This window comes from Anarrhichthys ocellatus, unplaced genomic scaffold (genome assembly GCF_004355925.1).
Source record: "Anarrhichthys ocellatus isolate YVR2014 unplaced genomic scaffold, GSC_Weel_1.0 scaffold4, whole genome shotgun sequence".
NCBI lineage: Eukaryota > Metazoa > Chordata > Actinopteri > Perciformes > Anarhichadidae > Anarrhichthys > Anarrhichthys ocellatus.
In genome coordinates, this window is record NW_022280034.1 from 6983979 (window position 1) to 7005094 (window position 21116).

Consider the following 21116-nt stretch of genomic DNA (forward strand, 5'->3'; position numbering starts at 1 on the left):
CACACACACACACACACACACACACACACACACACACACACACACACACCACTGTAGATGCATCAATAAGCAGAAGCAGCACTTTAAATAATCAATCAATACATGTATCCAGGTCAAAATGACCCGGAGACATTTATCGACTGATTTTATTCAGTACTGGCTTTTCACAACATATCATTGCGCCCACATTTTACCTACAAGTTCACGATCCTGAATGACAAGAGGTCATTCCATTTTATGGAGGTTAATTGTGTTTTTCTTCCATTTAAAAGCTGGAATGGGTGAATTTGACCCGCAACATAACAGGCGGGTTAAAGGAGACACTTGCAGCAGCGTGAGGGCTGTTTGATGTCATGTGCAGCCAGGGGCAAAGCTTAACTTTGTTTTTCCCTTTTCAGCCAATTTGCTTTCACAAATATTTATGCCACAGCAGTAAACTAGCTGCATGAAGCTGTTGCAGTAGATCTATTCCATAAATGCTGCTTTAAAGTGGACTTTTCTGTCATCCGGTATAAGCAATGCACTTAAACATTTTGTCCGTAATGGCATCCAATTATTACTGCTTTATGGAATTATTCATCTCTGTTTGAGGCTTATTAAATTAGAGTCCCACGGCGGTGTGAAAAGCAGAGCTCGGGCTGCTCTGTTTGTTGTTCTGCCCTCTGCACGAGTAAGACTACACGCTAGGTTAAGCACTGAATTGGGTAACTGTCCAGTGACAGCAGATAAACACCTGCTCGTACGGATCACCCTGAGCCGGAGTTGACGGGAACTGCTTTCATACAACAAACATTTGGACTTTAGTAATCGATCCAAGACGGGGCGTTTGGACTTAAAATGTCAGACTCAAAAGGCAAGAGAAAGGAATATCTAAGTGTGAAGGATCTGCAGAAGGTTTTGGACTCGTGCAAACTACATCTCAGACAAGTTGATGAGGTCTGGCCAAACATATACATAGGGAATGTGTAAGTATACTTTTTTTATTTCAGACTAAATGAGTTTGCCTTGCAGGGACATGTGAAACCTGTTACTTGTCATGTTAAACAGTCCTGATCTTTTACGTAACTCCTGCGGATGTTTATTATTCTGGTATAAAAATATCGTGCTATGATGCTTAGCCTTCAAATACGTCTTGAAACTCTCTCTGTCTCTTTGTCTTGCTAGGGCAGTAGCCCAAAACAAGACTACCTTGCTGAAATTAGGTATAACTCATGTATTAAACGCTGCTCACTCCAAGCGAGGCAGCATAGGGAACCAAAGCTTTTATGGCAACGGCTTTGTGTATTGTGGCATTCCAGCAGATGACTCGACGTACTTTGATCTGGATGTTTACTTCAAGACTGCAGCTGATTTCATTCATAAAGCTCTGAATTCACCTGATGGTAAGACTCCTCTTCTTTTTCACATGAAATGTCATATTTCTGCACAGTGAGTTTTAATTAATGGCAAAAATATGGTATTTGTATTTTTACCTCCTGCACATCACATGTTTTATTTCACTCTTGAATTCCTCAATAACCCCATCGACGCAAATTCTCTCATCGTCCCGTCCTTTCAGTGTCAGCTGTCACCACAATGTAACACAACTTGTAAAGGTGTGTAAGTGTATTTTCAGCCAGCAGTAGTAATAAGGGTCTTACCTTGCAGAATTTAAATCTATAATTGACCATGGCTCCTTTCAAAGAAGCTATCAAGCCGAGGACGAGCTGGGATTAAACAGACAGTCGGGCCGAGCCTGCAAAGGGACCTTAAACGAACATAGGCGATGAATTGTAGGCACTATTTATAGCTCACAGCAGGTAAAAAGAAAGGCCACAGCGTGAGACGGGCAGTCATGTATGATACTAATAAGACTGAGGCCTTTCACTAACCCTCCCTCCCCTCCCTCCCCACCCCTGTCTCCCTTCATCTTCTCTGTTCTTCAGGGAAGGTTCTGGTGCACTGCATCATGGGAATGAGCCGGTCATCGACCTTGGTGTTAGCCTACCTCATGATCCACCGTCACCTCCCGCTCAAACAGGCTTTGCAGAAATTGATCCAGAAGAGAGCCATCTACCCCAACAGGAATTTCCTGGCTTTGCTGTTGGATCTGGATCTGCAGCTGACAAGAAAAAAGAAAATATGTCAGATCCTGTAATCAAGAGAAGTTTACACTGTTCGGCCACACAGCCGCGTGGCGTCTAGAGATGGGGGATGCCAGTCAGTCCGTTGGTCCAACAGTCCAGACTGAATTACTTCTAATGGACTGTCATGAAATTCGGTTCAATTTATGACTGAATTTCTGTGAGACTCAGCTGTACGTTGAGATTAACAGGGAACGCTGCGCACTTAGTTAGCTTTTCATTAGTAAGTTTGATGCATATTAACATGCTAAATGTTAATGGAAAGATGCAAAATGCAGAATCAATGTTTCAGCACATACTGCCTTCATCAAGTTATTTGCGAAACATTACTGCTAAATATTAGCAAGTTAATATATTAATGTTATGATAGTGGAAGGCTTTTGTAGGCTAAATGTTTCATGCTAACAGCATGGTAACGTTCCAGTAAGCTAGTTGTTAAAATGCATGGAAGCATGATGGTAGTATGTTAACACACGCTAACACATGTTAGCGGTAACAACGTAGTAACAACATGGCCGACCCTCTGGTGCCACCCTCAGGCCAAGCTTTACATTGTTTACCTCACTAGCGGAAAAGATCTAACAAGGAATTACAAAGTTGTCTCTCAATTCAAATCAAATTCATTTTGGTTCTGGTTTGTAATAAGCTGCATTATCTTCTATCATGGTTTAGGACATTTCATGTTTTTTAAATGTTTTTAGTGATTATAAAAACAAAGATCGTCTTGGAAACTAATTGCAATGTGATGTGAAAACGGAGACTGAACGATGAATGACAATGATAAGGAGATTTTATGAACAATTATGTCTTTCAGTTACCTCTCATTCTTGTAAGATTTATTTTTCTTCAGCAGAATGGACCAAATGTCTTACGGAAAATGTTTTTACAAAGCATTCTTTTTTTTGTAAACTCTGTAGATGACTCAAAAGATAAAACATGTTTCTGCAAGTCAACATTCAAACCAAGATGGGAACTAATCCACAGCATCCGTCTTTAACAAGATCACTGTTCGATTCCTTTGGTGTTTGGTGTTGTCTTCTGCAACATTAGAGAGGTCAGACACAAAAAGGTGCACACATGCATCAACCATATATACAGTATATATATATAGCGTTTGACAGCAATGACTCCTCCCTGTTATATATCATTATCTCTCAACCTCACTGTGTCACACGCATAGTACAATCTGAATTATACGGCATGATTTGTATTGCTTTAGTCAAAAGTTAAATTTCAATATAGGCTACGGGTTTCAGCTATGCATATTTCATTTGGTTATAAGAAAAATACAGTTTATTAGGAAGTTCTGCAAAGAATTAACTTCTGACATACTATTTATGTTTTAGCCAAGACCGAGTATGTCTATATCGCAGTTTTAAGTGTCAGCTTTTCTGTTTTATTCACCAACTAATCCACAGATAAAGTCAAAGAGAAAGTCCTGACTTGACCAAATAGGTGTTGATTTAAACACATTTCACTGTGGAGGAGAATCTCACAGTCGAGGCTTTACGCTCAGCAGCACTGATTTAATTCTCTTGCGAGTGAAAAAGCCGTGTCCTATCCTCCCTCCTGTGCTGGTAGCTCGGGTAACCTTAAAGGAATGCAGACGTTGATGCCAGAATTATTTTGGGCTGAGATTCAGATGTTAAAATAGCAAAAAGGTTGCAGGGTAGATTGCAAAGGAGAGCATAGACAGTTGTGCTGTCGACCTACATGTAGCTCTTGTATAGAGAGACTTTGAAAAGCAGCGTATCCAGCCAAGGCAAGTGTCTGCTAGCAATTTGGTGTTAGGATTTGTTGCAGATTGAAATCCATGTTGGAAAATATTTATTAGACTGTACAGTGTATGGATTTATAGTACTGTATGCCTTTGTTTGCGACGTGCAGTGAACATGTTTATGAAGCACTTTAATAAACGAGGATGCACTGTGATGATACCGCACCGCCTGATTGATTACCACACTTTCTTCTTTTATTAATTTGCTCACAAATCCAGACGAACCACATCCGAAAAGGCCAAAGAGGGAAGTGTAATTCATAAAACCACCAAGAAGAGGCCCGGAGGAGGTAAAAAAAGCCATTTCTATTTGCCCTCCATGTTAACCGTGGGCACTTTCCCATACATAGCATCTTTAATTACACAGAAGTAGAGCAGGAAGGACAGGTTGGCCTAAGGGGGGAGGCTATGAAAGCAGCGCTGCAGCTCAACATGTGCACCAGGGAAATCAGTTCTCTGCCCTGACTGTGGGAGGGAGGAAAGGGTTGTACTTATAGATCAATGAGGAGAAAGAAGAGCCTGCAGGTTCTCCGGGCATATGTTGTACTTGTGCAAAGACACACTTTACTCTGCCTCCAACACTCACAAACCCATATCCATGGAGCATATGCTGGGTCAGACACAGATTTTTCTTGCATACACACACGACACACATGCAACCACGCAGGGATGCATGAAGCTGTCATGATGTTTGAGTGCACCTATACTATATGCCACGGCAGCTTAACAAAAGGTCACCGAGACAGATTTGGACCCAACGACGCGTCCCTGCGGACACGACAATAAGTCTCCAAACCCTGAGTGTCACATTATGTCACCGCACACCAGCAGAATGCAAATCAGAAGCTGAGCTGCCATCGGTTCCTTTGCTATAACAATGCGCACACATCGTTTGTACATCCTCAGCCTGGAGCAGAACCACACAGCTGCCTAAATGGATGCTAATGTATACAGTTTGCATATCGTAAGTCCCTCACAAGCCCGATGTGTAAATTGTAAATGCACTGGTTGGACTTGCCTGCAGGAAATGAAAAGCTGTTGTTCGTAGGCCTTGAATTCCATTTTCTTTGTATCTCTGGGGATAAATAAACCCACCTAAGTGCTACTGAACTGTGGATAAAATAATGAGAGCTTCATAAGGTCATCTCACAATTATGTGTTCTTGTGGTCCTTTGCTGCTGTGGAGTGCATTTATTGGCATAATTATAGTCTATATTTAAAGGCGATGGGCCCTCTATACGTGATCTTCTTTTCATCGATCCTCGCTTGTAATCCCCCATTGTATTTAGTTTTCAGTGTTACCTCTGTCTTCAATAAAGCCCATTAGAAGTCATCAGTGGAGTTATTAAGCGGTCAAAGGAAAATCAGATGGTGTCTGAAACTGTATCCGCTTTTTCTTTCTTAAACTGTAGATGAGCGAGGCAAAGAAAAAAACATTTTAAAGCCTTTTGATGGCTTTTCTGCAACTTGGCACGGTCCAAATTTCATAGCAGGGACCAGTTCTGCTTAAACTCTGATTTAAACTCTGTTAGAGTATTATATGTGGTACCTCTATGCCACAGGTTGTAAAAGCGGAGCATCCAGACATGCCCAGAGGCTTCAGCTGCTTGGGAAGCCCTGAGGGGAAGGACGGCAGGTATGAGACCCCCGCGGCTTCAGAGCTCCAGAGGCTGACGTGGACAAAGAAAGGGACCAGCGGCCATCTGGATGAGGTTCAGCCCAGGATCTATATTGGAGACATGTGAGGCCAGGCATGCTGATAAAGGATATACACATTGGCACCAATTAAAGGCTTACAAAACTGAGAAAAAACTAATTAAAAATAACGTATAAATGGTAAAAGCAGCAATATTTTTATGGATTTAATGGGTCACATGAATACTTGGACATAAAAAGTGTTGTTTGTAGTGATGAACCCAGAGAGAATTGCCACCCGACTCAGTCATCATCAGCTCTCGTCTCACCGCTCTCATGGCGCCGTTTTCGGATAGCAACAAAGCAGGTAGCTTTGGGTCCACAACTTGGCAAGACAAACGCTCTTCTAATTTTTTGCATTAATGATATAAAGCAGTAGTAAATGTTTTACTAATCATGAATATGACAACTTTTAAATAATTAGAAATAAGCATTATGAGTAAAAAGCATTCCTTATTACAAAATGGTCATAATGTATGCTCATAGAAATGGCAAGCCCTTCTTTCACTTATCTGCACCGACAGATAATTATGCCTTTTCCCTTTAGGTATGCAGCCAAAGACAAGAGGACACTTCAGGCTCACCACATCACCCACGTACTTAACGCTGCTGACGGGAAGTTCAACGTGAACACGGGCCCCGGCTTCTACAGAGACACCAGAATCACTTATCATGGAGTGGAAGCTTTTGACATGCCATCCTTTAACTTGAGTCCCTTCTTTTACCCAGCGGCCAATTTTATCAAGAACGCTTTAAGCTCGCCCACAGGTGAGGAGCTCTCCCTGGGCTCACGGTATTTCTTATGATTTTTAGCTTGGGGGGGTGAGAATTTTTTTTTTACTGCACAGAGACATTTGTCAGTCAATTCCCATTACAGCAGCCCCCAGTTGTATTAGTCATTAAAATGCAAATCAAACACTAAACATAATATCAAGCTAATATCTTTCCCCCATAGTAATCTTCTCATAAGCTCAGACCTTAGCCAGGGAAATTGGTTTTAAATGGATTGCCCTGGTAATTTGTAAGCAACACTTTTATTGGACATGGAAATTACACAATTATGTTTGCGGCCTGTGCCTGCCTGGCCTGTTATGCAAAGTGAAGTCGGTATCTGACACGACAGTAATACGATGAGGCCTCCTCATTCACATGCTGGCTGATCAGGGGCTCCAGTGTGTGGCGGGGCCTACAGTAATCCCCAGCCGAAATACACGGACGCCAAGACAGTTCAATTACGCGCTCCTATGCGCCCTAATCCTCAGGCCCGATAAGGAACCAGGGATTACCGTGTGTAGAAACATTTGTTGCAACATTGTTGAAAACTTTTAGTCAGGAGTTAGAAGTGCTCCTCTATGTGATGTGCATGCTTTTTAATCCAGAGAGGGAGGAGTAACAAATTAGACAGTTAGAATAAAGTTCACTACAATAATCCAGTCATTGCATGGTTATAAATACAGACATGGAGCTCTGGACTGATCCATAGAAAGTGATGTTGAGGGGGGGGGGGGGGTTTCTGCTGATTGGCAGGTAAGGTGTTTGTCCACTGTGCGATGGGTCTCAGCCGCTCGTCCACCTTGGTTCTGGCCTACCTGATGATCCACGAGCACATGACGCTGGTGGACGCCATCAAAGCTGTCAGCGCCAACAGGAACATCTCACCTAACAATGGTTTCCTGGAGCAGCTCCGAGAGCTGGACAAAAAGCTGCACTGCCAGGGATCATCGAGGAGCTGGAGTGCCAACGGACGGACTTGAGATAAAATCCATCAGTTCATAAATGTGGATTATACTTTTGTGTTTAAAGTAATCAATAATCATAATCAAAAAAAACACTCTAATTGTCTTTTCTTTGTAAGACAAATTCCATTTTTGGGAAATTGGGAATTTGAACGTCTATAATTCTATGCCAAACCCCATCTGCTGGTGACGATCATTCAGTATGATGGAAAGGTCAAAAACATTCAGCTACTAGATGAACCTTGAGATTGTCAACAACCACTGGTGTTGGTCTGACTCAGAGATACTCTCCAGGAATATAAAATGTAGTCTCTGAGTGGTCCCAGAATAAACTACAGTGTCCATGTCCATCGTAATGAGGAAATATGTCAACAAATGCGACATGTTTTTTGTGTTTTTCCATAGTTTCTGGATGGAATCATCAGGCAGTGGCTGCACAGTGGCTTTATATTTCATGAATTTATGAAATGTATAAGTGAAAGGATAAAACAACAGCAGCATTATCCTTTAAATGATTTAAAATGAACAATGATGCAGTTTAGACCAACTCAGTGAGGCATCTTCCTCACCATGTTTCAGAGCACTAATAAAAACTATAATCATCTATGTGGCTCTGTGGCTAAAATTGTCACAACACAAGCAGCCTGGCTTCTGTCACGGTCATGTGAGGAATAAATAGTCCACACCGCTCCTGCCCAGGCTCGGGCATCTCCAGCTGTCTCTTTCCAGCGGGGCTCAGCCTCTAAACAACACTGATACTCTGCTCGGATGGAAAACAGAGCGAGTTGCACCAATGAGGTTAGAGTTTACCATGGTTCCTTTCCAAATGCCTACAGGCAATACAAACTAGCAGGACAGCAGCAATGACGTCTCTCATTTTCCATCCTGGAGCATCGCGTCTTTGGGGGGTATTATCTAACTGTTAACCGAGCGTTGAGCTGAATACAATTTGTGATAATTATCCAACAACACTGAAGTGAAAGATGCAGATATGAGTGCAGAGGAGGAGCCAGAGTATCAGACACCGCCCACCAGCGATCTGCTCAGCCTTCTGCTGAAGAACAGACGCCCCACTGGAGCTGTCAACGAGGTTTGGCCCAACCTCTACATCGGAGATGCGTAAGTGACATTCTCACTTCAGGGCCCCCGCTTGCAATATGGTGATCTGATTGTGAAACTGTTGCTGCAAACAAGTCCTGTATTTGGCCAACTCATGGGACAAATATAAAAATCTGTACATTTGAGTCACCAGTGATGCATTTGCAAACATACGCTTACAGAGCTGGCTCCAGGCGAGAGAAATCTCCATTCCTTGCAACATCTCTTGTGTCGTTTACAGGGCTACTGCTCAGCATAAATCCCTGTTAGTGGGTCTGGGCATAACGCATGTGGTGAACGCTGCAGATGGCCCCCAGCACATCGACACTGGGCCACGATTCTACGAAGACACCAGCATACGGTATCACGGAGTAGAAGCACCAGACTGTAAAGATTTTGACTTGAGCCCATTCTTCGCTGAGACGGCTGATTTCATTCATGCTGCTCTGAAGCAGAAAGGTACATTGGGTCCGTTTGAGCAACAGAAAACAAAAGAAACACATTAAGTTAGGGGTGGAATAATACCGTATATCATTTCATAACATAATAAATATATAAATGTGACACTGAGTTGTTTGGCAACTCCAGACATTTGATCTTTAACCTCTTGAAGACATTCTCATCCAGGCATTTATTTTATTTCTTTAACTTGGTTTTATCTGGATAAAGATCTGCTTCTTCATTTAAAAGTATTTTTCTTTCACATTTTGCACCAAAATCGTATGAATGGAGAGACTTGACACTTCTTTATATATGTTTGCAGTATGGTTGTAAAGCCCTCTGAAGCAAATTTGTGATGTTGGGCTATACAAATAACTTGAGTTAAATTGAATTAATTATATTAAGAATATTAAACCATGGGCTGACTGTCTTGTTACAACCCTACATTAGAACAATTATCGTAAAAACATTCTGGTAGTTATATGTGTGTTACAGTATGCATGCTTCATCTAAACAAAGCTGTCATCTTAAGTGTTTCTGTCTAATGTCCGTGCAGGTAAGGTGCTCGTCCACTGTGCACGAGGAATCAGCCGCTCAGCGACTCTAGCTCTGGCCTTCCTCATGATCAGAGAGAGACTCACCCTCGTTGAGGCTGCGGCGGCTGTTCGCAGGCACAGAAACATTCTTCCAAATGTTGGATTTCTGAATCAACTCTGTGTCTTGGACTCTTCTTTGGCCCTGCAGAGGAAAACAACACCACAACGTGAAGAAGTGGAGAAATAAGAAAAAGGGAATTTCCTCCATAAGGATTTTTTTGATTTCTTTAATACAATTCGCCTATTCTTTATGTAACAGCTAAACATGGCTGCTAGGTTTTTGAAAATGTTTTTTACCTTCAAGCCAGCCATGGTTTCATAATGAAAAGACATTTTGTGTTATCATTGCATTGTAATGCAGTTTGAGTGCAGATTCAATTGAGAGGTCTGCACCGTATTACTACACAACAATAACTGCCAAACAAAAATAAACATAGACTTGATCTTCAGTGTGGATTACAAAATGTATGAAAGTTTTAAGAGCCTGTTAAAGAGAGCTGTAGAATTGATTCATCCTTAAGACTTGTGACTTGACTTTGTCTCCAATGACATCAAATACATCTAGAACTGTACCAGGATTCATGCATTCATTTTAAAAACTGTCAGCAAAAATGTAAAGTGTGCATGATTTGTCGTTAAGCAGCTGAAAGATATAGAAACACCGGTCTATGCTCACATACACAGCACAATCAATATCACAGAGGCCATTAAAACAAATAGCGCAACTGCCAAAGCCCCTGCAGTTCTTGAACAACACAAACACAGTGCATGCCTATAAATAAACTATGCGCCACTTATATATTCACAATCCCTCAAAATATTGTGTCTAACTGCTGCAATCCAGCGTCGTACTGTTAAAACTGCGATGTCTAAAGAGGCTTGATACAAGATGATAAAAACATGCCAGCATGGCTCTGAGTGTGTATACAGATTCAGGTCAGACTTTGAAAAGAGATGAAACGCTGAAGCCATCTTAATAAGAGATGCTCTCCAGAGCACACTGGGAGAAGAGAGAGAGAGAGAGAGAGAGAGAGAGAGAGAGAGAGAGAGAGAGAGGAGAGAGAGAGAGATGCTGTCAAAATAAAAGGAATTGGATATCACAGGTTTAATGATTTCACTGTCAGAATGAATGATGGCAGAGCATGAAGATATGAGGGAAAAATAAAGGAGCCTGATGGTGTGAAAACTCTGTCTGACATGTTAGCAGCTTCATCCAGCCATTCTGCAATACAGTCATCATCACACTCTCACTTTGGGGGCTCGCATTTAGATCACTGAATGGACCATGCATATCATATAATGGGGGGAATCAAAGACATGTGCCATCCTGTGAAAAAAACCTTGTCTGTCTAACAGTCTGACACATTTCAGTTCTCTTCTGGCCCTCGCGAGAGGCTCCAGAAAAATGCAGAACATCCTTAACGGGTGTTGTGAGGCAGCGTTTGAGCGTTTCTCTCCTGCAGCGTCTGAAGATATGCAGAAAGGCTAAAAGGGATTGACACAATTTCAAGGAGTCGCTCATACGGCTGAGCAAAAAAGCTCAGAGTGCCCTGTTCACTCCAGTGAATATGGGTATCCTTTGGCAAGTGCAAAGTTTGGGTAAGCTCAGCTTCCTGCCAGCAGCGGAGATTAAAGTTGTGTGTTTAGAAGTGGATGGCAGGGACTTGGCTGGGTGGAAGTTTCCCCCACAGGCAGGGAACGTGGCAGCTAAGGTCAGGGGCCCGCCACATCACAGCCCTAAAAATATCCTCTGCATTTGATTCCCGTCACAGAGCGGTTATACAATCTGTGCCCTCACTTGAGCCTGCCAGAATTAAACTTGACCATGTTCTGCCTTTAAGGTCCGCGCGCTTCGCAAAACAAGCTGACAGAATGATGAAAGCAAAATTCACAAGCAGGAAAGCGAAGGACTTCAATCTCTTGGTGAGTGGTTCTGGAGATGCATGTGAAAAACAAAAGAAAAAAAACTGTATTTTCTTTCCATGGTTGTAGAGGGAGAAAAGTGAAGGGGAAAAAAAACAGCAAGTGTGCTATTTCTTTTCCCCCCTTAAGCTAATAAATCATGTGTGAAAGGAAGCCACAGTGAGAAAATGGCTTCTCACAAGTCAAAGACTGGAACCAAGATAAATGTTACAGAGGCAGTGAAGGAATCCAGTCCAGTGGATGAATATGTCACACCTGGGGGCTACGAGCTGGAGAAAATCCTAAACCGTGGGAGTGTGGCTTACACTCATGTCAACGAGGTCTGGCCTAATGTCTACATCGGGGACGAGTGAGTAAAAAAAGAATAAAATGACCAAACTGAATAAAATAATGGAGGATTCAAATAAATATTCATTCTGGCTTCTTGCAGGCAAACTGCAAAGGACAAGTGTAATCTGAAGAGGTTGGGGATTACGCACATCTTGAACGCGGCGGAGGGGACGTGGAACAACGTGGACACCGGAGCTGCTTACTACAGCGACATGGACGTGGTCTATTACGGAGTGGTAGCAGAGGACGTCACGACCTTTAACCTCAGCCAGTATTTCTTCTCTGCGGCCCGGTTTATAGAAGAAACATTGGGCAATCCTCAGAGTAAGACAACACATAGTTAAAGGGTCATTTCAGCGGGATGACTTAGTGGTATCTAGTGACGGCTAAGGATTATACACAATGGCATTGTTTCTGGAAATGTTTCTTTTCTTTAAGGAACTCAAATGAAATTGGGAAAACCCAAACTTTCTGCCTAGACACTACTAGTAGAGAAGTGAACTGACCCTTCTCTCCAACTGTTCTCTGATAATGTGATTCATTTGTGTGCAGATAAACTGCTGGTGCACTGTGTGATGGGAAGGAGTCGGTCTGCCACACTCTTCCTGGCCTACCTCATGATCTGTGAAAACATGACGGTGGTCGACGCCGTCGAACACGTGAAGAGACGCAGGAGGATCATCCCCAACTGGGGCTTCCTGAAACAGCTGAGAGAGCTGGACATGCAGCTCCTGGAGAAAAGAGAAGAGGGCACAGAGCACAACTGATGGGAGCACTCGGGGGGGCCAAGTCGAGCCTCAGGTCAACGGAGACAAATTCAAGTCGGGTTTCAAGTCATTGTGAACGAATAAAAGTTTCTGGATATTTAAGTCCAACGTCAAAAGTCAGGACAAGTCGAAGAACAAAACTCTTGCCAACCCTCAGGTCATTTGAGACAAGTCCAAGTCAAGTAAAAAGTAATTTAAGACAGTTTAAGTTCAATCTCAAGTCATTCAGGACAAGTCAAAGTCAAGTCTCAAGTACAGTATGAAGTTAATCTCAAGTCACATTCGAGACAAGTCCAAATAAAAAGTCATTCAGGACAAGAGGAAGTCAAGTCTCCAGTATATCAGAGCAGATCTCAAGTCAGGTCACAAGTCACTTGAGACAAGTCCAGGCCAAGTCAAGTCTTTTGTGATTTGAAGTCCTGTGAGACAAACCCAGGTAAAGTCTTCCAGTGTGAATCTCACGAAGTCTCGACTCACGTCACAAGTTGCAAGACTTCAGGTCACTGAATTTGAAGTGAAGCCTTTGAAATTGTGTTGAATCGTGTTTTTTCATATTAAGTGAGACTAATATATTTTAATGCAAAGGTCTAATGATTAAATACACTATTTGTGGGCGTGCAGCATCTGCCTGTTGTTGTTCCATGTTTTTTCTTCTCACTTTTCTCAGATTGGACCAGGTAACACCGTGAGACATTGGTTTTGCTTTAAAGTTTCATGCCAAGTCTCAGAGCAGTCAAGTCCAAGTCAACTTTCCTATTTTTTAAACCTCTTTTTATTTTAAAATACCAACCGCTGCCTGGACTACGACAAATTCAAAATCTTAATATTTCAATTTAAAATTAAAAGGAGAACAATCAAGTACATGGTCAATCATAATTTATTCTTATGCTAAAATGTACAGCATTTTAAGTGACTGACAAAAGGAGAAAAGTCATAAATACAAGAATGTCATTCTGTCCGATTTGTGTGCACATAGCCGGGTATTTCCCTCCTGTTCTTACCAGCAACTCTGTACAGGTACAAAGGCTACAAAAGAGCAATATAAACATAAACACAAGTAGCGTTTTACATGCAATCCATTAGCTTAGTTTGGTCTATTCACAGGCTCTATTCTTCTACACTTCGGTAAAATATAAATCCAACATTTTATAAAGATAGAAAACAAATCTACAGATGGAATGAAAATGTAGCTTTAAAGGCATTATGTAAAATATCAACTTTGGACTAAATTTATATTTTCTTTATTGTTATTCATCATTATAATCATTTAGTTCTTTTAAAATTCTGCCAGACTTCTGAACCCTTTGAAATACAAACACTGAGATATGCTTTGTTATTTTGACAGAAATCAGTCTGCTTTATTAAACAGAAAGCTGCCTCAAGGAGATCTGTTACAAAAGACTTCAGAATTATACATACATAGCAATAAAACCTCTCAAACCGAACATAAAACAGGACTAAGTTTACATTTTTTTACATTATTAGAATTAACAAAATATAGTTTTATCTTTCTCCCCGTGGAGGGAAACCTAATAAAGGCCAGATATCTTTAAAATGGCTTGCTATTAAGCACAACACTTGTACAGTACTACTCAATGCACTGTCACTAACAGAGACTGAAGCATGCTAGTTGTCACTTTACAAAATAAGTACAATAATTTAAATATACAAAGGCATGAGTATAGTACAAACTAATTGTCAGCACTGTTAGACAGGTACACTGAACAGGTTCAAACGGCCACTAACTCCACTTGTAGCAGGCACATTAAATGGCTTCATTTGAGGCTGCTACACGACTGCAAGACCACTGATGAAATCTCTACCGCTGAGCTCTGAACCCTCTAAAGACACATCAGAGACACTAACACTAATTAAATAGATTCTCATCGTAATGATGTAAGGCTTCCCATCTGGAGAAACAAAAATACTTAACATTAGCTTCAAATCTACTCGTTGATGAACATTTTTGCATTCTTTCCAAGTGCTGCTGCTGGTTTTTAAGTAATAAAACAAACGGAAATAAAGGACACCAAAAAAGAAATGCAAAAGGCCAGATCAGTGCATCTTTAAACAGCTAAATGCACATGAGAAGGACCAGCGGAGTCCTTTGGGGAGTTACCGCCCGATGAACGGCCCCTTCAGGGACTGCTTGGACATGCCTGTGTTCATGTAGCCATGGTGGCCAGCTGGAGTGTACACCATGTTGCCATGTGGTGGAGCCTGCATGGGCTGCTGGGGGTATGGCTGTGTTCCCATCATGCCCATCTGCATAGAGTACTGGGGTGACTGGTTCATGTAGGCGTGATTGCCGTGGTAGCCGCTGTTCATCATGGGCTGGCTCATGCCGTAGCCGTTCATGGCGTTGAGGGAGGACATGTTCATGGAGTTGACGTTGTAGCCCGGCGCCGGCATGATGTTCACGCTCATGCGCGGCATGGCGGCCAGTGTCCTGGACGGCGCCTGCATGGGCACGGCCTGCGGCGGCCGGGCGTACATCTGTCGCTGGTGGTGCGACAGCGGGGCTGACTTGGAGCGTGCGGAGATGTGACTCTTGGAGGCCATTTGGGGCTGGATCCGCTGCGAGGGCGGGATGCCCATGTTGCGCTGCAGCATCATGGCCGGCGAGGAGCTGAGGTTGGGGGGCGGGGTCATGGTGGCCTGCACCTGTGGGTTGGGGACTCGATGCGAGGGGGTCTGGGACAAGGAGACCAGGCTGGAGTGCTGAGACGACAGCGACGGGGTGTTTGCATAAGATGTGATGGGGTGTGAGGCCGAGTGGTTGAAAGGCAGCGAGTGAGGGTGCTCGATAAACGTGTTGGTGAACTGCTGCAGTTTGGCGAGACTGAGGCCGGACGATTGAGAATAATGCCCGTTGCCGTACTCCCCCTGATGGTTGATCCTCTCATAGAGGGCGAAATTTGGGTTGCCAGACTCGGGTATGTCTGCCAGCTGCATGGTGGTGGTGAAGTTGGTGGGTATGGCACACTGCGCCATGGGCTGCTGCTGGCTGTGCTGACTGTGTTGATTGTGAAGGCTATGCTGAGCGTGCTGATTGTGCTGGCTGAGCTGATTGTGCTGCAGGTGGTGATTGTGGTGGTGACTATGCTGGTTGTGGGGATTGTGTTGACTGTGCTGGCTCAGCTGATTGTGTGGACCGTGTTGATTGTGTTGGCTGTGCTGATTGTGAGGGCCGTGCCTGCTGTGGGTGGTGTGTTGACTGTGTTGGCTGCGCTGGCTGTGTTGACTGTGCTGGCTGTTGCTGGGAGGCCTCTCCACCACGACGCAGCCCTGCGGCGACTTGACGTTGCAGTGAGGCGGCGAGCTCAGGCTGTTCTGCTGAATCATCCCGCAGCTGCCGGGGTTGACGGCGGCCATTTGCTGGCTCACGGCGCAGCTGCTCTGGGCCAAGCCGCTGGGGGGGATGCTTCCATAGGAGCAGCTATTCTGGGAGGGGCCCGCCCCACAGATGCTGCCCCCCATGGTGGAGTCGTAGCTGCTGGGGTTCTCGTAGTTCTCCGTGGTGCTCTCGATGCTGCCCAGATCGCTGAAGCCGCTGTCCACCACCTGCTGCGAGTGATCCGACACCGACGGCACGTCCATCATGGGGCTCGTCTCCATGTTGTGGAGCGAGGGCACGGAGATGGCACTGTGGTCGGGGCTGATCTGAGTGTAGCCGCTCTCCAGGATGGAGACCGCCGGGCTGTTCACGGAGCGTACCGACTGGCTGGGATGTGACTGAGCGGAGGAGAGGGGACTGCTGTGGTCCGACTGGGGGCAGTCATCCAGCGAGGTGAGCTGGGGGCTCTGGGCCACGTGAGCGTAGGTCTGCAGGGTCCTGCAGGGCTCCTGGCTCTCCACGCAAAAAACGCTCTCCCTCTCGGCCTCCTGCGTCAGGGACTGAACCGCTTGGGCTGTCTCCGAGTCGATCTCTGCACAGATGGGCGGATCCTCCCTCAGCACGGGACTGAGTGTCGGCCGCTCTGCGGGCTGAGGAGTCGGGTGATTCGGACAAGGACTTGACGCGCTCTCCTCCTCCGACTCAGAGTCTACGAGGTTATCAGAGTCTACAGCTGCTACTGAAGCGACTGCTAATGCTTCAGGTGGTGGTGTTGCTACTGTCATTTCTGTCACTGCCTCTTGGATGCTTTCTGCAGCTGTAGCCGGTTCCTCTTCATCGCACGGTACCGTAGACACCTGCTGACTCAACTCGGAGTCATTGTCTTCTTTTGGATCTAAAAACGGTGGGGTGCATTCGGGTTCTTCTTTCGAACTCTGTTCCAGGTCTGCTTTGCTGCTCTCAGGTGCTGCCGTCTTGCTGTGACTGTCATCTTCATCATCCGCATCCTGATCCTCTATTTGCGTTCTCTGCTCGTCCTCCTCCTCCTCCTCTGCGTTGTCATTCTCCAGTGATGCTACACCCGCTGCGCTGCGCTCCACATCTTTGGCTGGGGACTCCTGCCCGGGTTCACGCTCTTGCTGGTCGTCTTCAGGCGGTTCCGGGGAATCACATATGTCCTCAGGCGTGGGGGACATGGCGGCCGGTGAGGCGGCCGGTGAGCACACCGGAGAAGCTACCGGCGATCCTTCTGGGGAGCTGGACTTCTGGGAGCCGTGGTCAACGGGACTCGGGGGCTCAGAGAGAAGCCTCTCGAGCGTTATATCTGGACTAGCCGAGCATCTACCGGCTTTGCTGTCCTCATCAGCACTGATGATATCCTGGTCCGGCTCCTCTTTCGCTTCCTCGGTGTGAATGTGGTGCTGCTCGGCCTCCATTGGGGTTTCAGGGGGTGTGTAGAGGTTGAGCTTGAAGCCCATCTTTCGTTCGTTCTTGAGCCTCCATTTAGGAGGGCCGCGTTTCACTCCTTTTGGCCAGCCTTTCTTCCGTTTCACTGGGCGGGGTCTGCTGGGTCTCTTAGAGAGGACGTCAGCCCCTACGGCGTGGAAAAGAAACACACTTTTAATCTTCTGCCAGAGACGTGGAACAATCTACTATAAACATTTTTAATATGAGATAATGGTGTACATTGTAGTTTTATGACAGTCAAGATGCAAATACCTTCATTCCAGTGTTCAAGATTGTCTTTCCGTGCATTTTTCTCCAGCCTCGGACGACCTCTCCGCCGTTTTATTGGTGTAATTGGTGCCTTCTCTTCTTGTTCCTCCTCCTCCTCTTCCTCCTCCTCTTCTTCTTCTTCTTCGCCCATTCTGCAGGTGCGCTCCAGCAGGGGCATAGGGCGCTCGTCCTCCGAGTTGTCAAACGGCTCGTTCAGCACCTCAGTCGTCTCAGAGATGGTCTCTGTTGTTACGCTGCTGTTTATTCTCTTTCTCTTACGCCCTCTCTTCTTGAGCACAATGGTTCTCTGTAAAACAAATAAAAGAGGAGCCGATGAAAACAGAATAGAAGACTGAAGACAAGGGCACGAGGTGGATGACCTCCATGAGTATAGAGCAGAAATTCATTCAGGCTTTTGGGCTAAATGTAAAAATGTTAAAACCGCACTGTGAGACTAAAATGCTGCTCAGTGTGGAAAACCACAAATGAGACGGGCAGAGTAAGCACAAACCACCGTCTGTATTCTACATTCTCCAGTTGTATCTCACCGGCAGCCTGCAACTCAAACACTTTCATATCCTTCACAAGAAGAATGTCAAAACAATACTGTAACTAATGCACTGAATAAACTCCAACAGCCAGTGTTGTTCCATACTGCTTTTGTTGAAAAGGTTCTCCTGACATAATGTATCTGGCTGTAATATTATCTCCAGCACAAGGGGGCAGTGCCATATAGAAAAAACAGATGTAAGAAGCACAGAGGAGGGCAGTAAATTAACCATGACCATTGACAATAGTACAAGGTTTAGCCTGCACAGTCTCGACACCAGCAGTGAAAACACAATCTATTATCTACAGCTGCAGGCACACAGGGAGGCTCCAGATGACAGGAGGAATCCACTGAACCCTCCACCGAATCCATGAATATTTATCAAACCTTTCCGTCTCACCAGAATACACAACACGGCCTCTAATGAAGGAAGAATATCCAACGATATACATTCAATTCCACTTTGTCCGAGAATAAAACTCCAGATAATCAATGAGATAATCGCACCAAAGGGGGGAATAGCTTGTGGTGATGCAAAAAGAGGCATGATTCATATCAACAAACAATAAAAGTCACCTTTCTCTTGGCTGCGAGCATTGCGTGGGCTTTTGTTAGGATGGGTGGCGAGCCATCCGAGTCGTCGTCGTCGTCGTCGTCGTCGTCGTCGTCATCATCATCCGCTTCGTCGTCACTCACGTCCTCCAACTGCTGGATGCGCCTGGTCCAGGACAGCGCGGGGCGGCGCTCGTAGGTCCTGTAGGGAACCTTACAGTGGACCTTGGTGAGAGGTTGCTTGCTACCGTGAGTCATCATGAAGCCCTCCCTCTCCTCCTTCTCCCAGCAACTGGCCTGCTCCTTCAGCCGCTCCGCCTGGTAATTAAACAGACAAGACGCATTATTTCTGGGGAAAGGCGTACGCACGGCTCCCAACATCTGAGCAATGAGGCTAATGGGAAAACAAGAGATTGGAATTAACGTCATGACAAATGAATCACCGCAGGTTTCCTCCTGATAATAAGAGCAGCATCCTGATTGGATACGTGCCCGTCACGGAGGAAACATTCCCGTTAAGCAACCGTGGAAAGATTGCATTTCATGGAATATTCAGCACTATCAATTATGTAGTAACTGATTTAGGGCAATTTTGCACAACATTAGATGCCTGCTGACAGCGATATTGCTTTCCCCATTAATGGCCTCTATTTGAACTCTCCAGCTAATCAAACAAACGGCATTGCAGGCAAGTGTAAACAAATAACTAGTGTCTCCTGATTGAAGAAGCAGACTCACATCCATCTCCGCCTCCCTCTCCTCCTCAGACAGGACGGCGTTGAGAGTCGCGGACGGCGTCCAGCGCAGGGCGTCGGGGTCCACCTCGTTGCAACGCGGGTTAGCCCTCAGGCCCTCCGTGTGCCTCTGAATCAATCGCTCTCTTCTGATCAACACAATCCTAGGTCACAGGGAGAAAGAAAAAAATAATCCAATAAGTTCATGTCAACAACAAAGTGATGCCCCAGCTCGGGGGTAGACAGAAGGTGAAGTGTGGTTCGAAAGCGAGCACAAAGACGAGCTCTTCGGGAAGGCAGGTGCTCCGTGTCCTTGGGGGTGCTTAACCTGACTTACTTCTGTCAATATTCAGCCGCATTAATGGATGCGCTGTTAAAAATACCCGCTGGCCTGGATAAGTCAGACAAGCACACAGAAGCAGCGGCGGCGCGGGGCTGAAGGAGACTGCGGCTCGGGGAAACTGACCTGCCATCCTGTCTGTCAATCATGCCGAGCTGCTGGAGAGTAGCGGCGATGTCGTGCGGACACATCCCAGTGGCCCTGCTTATTCCTTTAACACTGATGTGTTTATCTGGGTGCTTATAAAGGTACTCCAGTATGACACTTTTCCAATATGCCAGGTAGGATAAGCGACCCAGATCTGACAGCGGCTTCTCCGGGGAGCCGGCTTGTCCTTCTTGCCTGGTGAGAAGGTAACCTAAAAAGACAAGATTCAAAGAAAAAAAAAAAAAAAAAATGCTTTAGTCGAGCTGTAGGCTGCTGCTGCCTCCCTTATGGATTACATATTCATGTAAGGATGTGACACCAAACCCTGGTTGGGATTTCACCTTCAAATAGTATAAAGGGAGGCGAGGCAATCAGTTTTACTCTCCCTCAACCTCTGTCAGAAGCTATGATACATGCTGGCAAGGGCAACAAAGGAGGTTTAAAGAGGGGAGTTAAGAGGAAACAAAGCGACAGAGCGAAACAGAGAAGCAGCTGGATGTCATTGCTCACGAGAGACTGCACTTAGGAGAGATAATGAACAAGAAAAAAAACAAAAAACTAATATGTATCTGTGTGTAATTAGTTTTATAGCGGCCCTGTCAAGGGTCATCCATTATGAGCGGCATGAAATTAATTAATGCCTTTTAATGTGCACCCACTACCGAGAACCAAACAAGCACATCTAATCACCAAACAGTGAACACATAATATTGCAGTAATCAGGACAATATTCATTACTAAAGCTAAGAAGAGGAGCCCGTGATAACACAAAAATGAATATTCAAATTAATTAATTGAAAAAATAAGTCACTTTACAAATAGATTATCATTAATAAAGCAAAACAAAAAGAGCTGCTCTTTGAATAACGATTTGAAAGGGAACATTTTTCACACAGGCGCCCACTAATGCTCTGCTCTCAGAGCTACCTGAGACAAAGTGTTCCTCTAATACAATCCAATATAACAGAAAATCTTAATCTAAACAACTTCCAGCTCCAAAGCTACATTTTCCAATAAAGCCTTCAAAGAGCTCGGAACTCCGCTGTGTTCAATCTCCCTTAATCCCCGTCTTTGTTATCAGCACACTCTCAATATCACAGATCCTCTTGCATCTCTGTGTCTCAATGGCTCCCAAAGTGAACAGGAAATCAAATGCTCCATTACCAGCCTAACCCTCCCCGCACTCGCTCCTCTTCCTTCTCTTCATCACACACACACACACACACACACACACACACACACACACACACACAC

The 21116-nt window shown here is 44.8% G+C and overlaps 5 protein-coding genes across 9 annotated transcripts in view; 4 read left to right on the top strand and 1 right to left on the bottom strand.

Annotated features, from left to right (window-relative positions):
• Positions 1 to 3866, top strand: part of LOC116381095 (dual specificity protein phosphatase PHS1-like) — a 6729-nt gene extending 2863 nt beyond the window's left edge. Inside the window, exons 6-8 of the mRNA XM_031842933.1 lie at positions 845 to 965; positions 1165 to 1382; positions 1926 to 3866. Coding sequence (XP_031698793.1) covers positions 845 to 965; positions 1165 to 1382; positions 1926 to 2137 — 551 coding nt within the window. The 3' untranslated portion in view covers positions 2138 to 3866. The remainder of the gene's footprint in view (positions 1 to 844; positions 966 to 1164; positions 1383 to 1925) is intronic.
• A 1606-nt stretch (positions 3867 to 5472) lies between these two features.
• LOC116381316 (dual specificity phosphatase DUPD1-like) lies at positions 5473 to 7419 on the top strand. Its single transcript, XM_031843381.1, has 3 exons — positions 5473 to 5641; positions 6143 to 6363; positions 7123 to 7419. Exons 1-3 carry the CDS (start codon positions 5487 to 5489, stop codon positions 7347 to 7349), a joined length of 603 nt encoding a protein of 200 aa, XP_031699241.1. The 5' UTR covers positions 5473 to 5486; the 3' UTR covers positions 7350 to 7419.
• Positions 7420 to 8179: 760 nt separating this feature from the next.
• Positions 8180 to 10095, top strand: LOC116381317 (dual specificity phosphatase DUPD1-like). The gene is made up of 3 exons (XM_031843382.1): positions 8180 to 8450; positions 8671 to 8888; positions 9427 to 10095. Exons 1-3 carry the CDS (start codon positions 8323 to 8325, stop codon positions 9651 to 9653), a joined length of 573 nt encoding a protein of 190 aa, XP_031699242.1. The 5' UTR covers positions 8180 to 8322; the 3' UTR covers positions 9654 to 10095.
• Positions 10096 to 11298: 1203 nt separating this feature from the next.
• Positions 11299 to 13111, top strand: dusp29 (dual specificity phosphatase 29). The gene is made up of 4 exons (XM_031843380.1): positions 11299 to 11389; positions 11519 to 11738; positions 11820 to 12043; positions 12272 to 13111. Exons 2-4 carry the CDS (start codon positions 11557 to 11559, stop codon positions 12484 to 12486), a joined length of 621 nt encoding a protein of 206 aa, XP_031699240.1. The 5' UTR covers positions 11299 to 11389; positions 11519 to 11556; the 3' UTR covers positions 12487 to 13111.
• Positions 13112 to 13347: 236 nt separating this feature from the next.
• kat6b (K(lysine) acetyltransferase 6B) overlaps positions 13348 to 21116 on the bottom strand; it is a 25651-nt gene continuing 17882 nt past the window's right edge. For all 5 annotated transcript variants that reach the window (XM_031843376.1, XM_031843371.1, XM_031843372.1 and 2 more), the window contains exons 13-17: positions 19842 to 20073; positions 19380 to 19539; positions 18666 to 18959; positions 17543 to 17846; positions 13348 to 17417 (exon numbers count right to left, since the gene is read on the bottom strand). In XM_031843376.1, coding sequence (XP_031699236.1) covers positions 14602 to 17417; positions 17543 to 17846; positions 18666 to 18959; positions 19380 to 19539; positions 19842 to 20073 — 3806 coding nt within the window. In that variant the 3' untranslated portion in view covers positions 13348 to 14601. The remainder of the gene's footprint in view (positions 17418 to 17542; positions 17847 to 18665; positions 18960 to 19379; positions 19540 to 19841; positions 20074 to 21116) is intronic.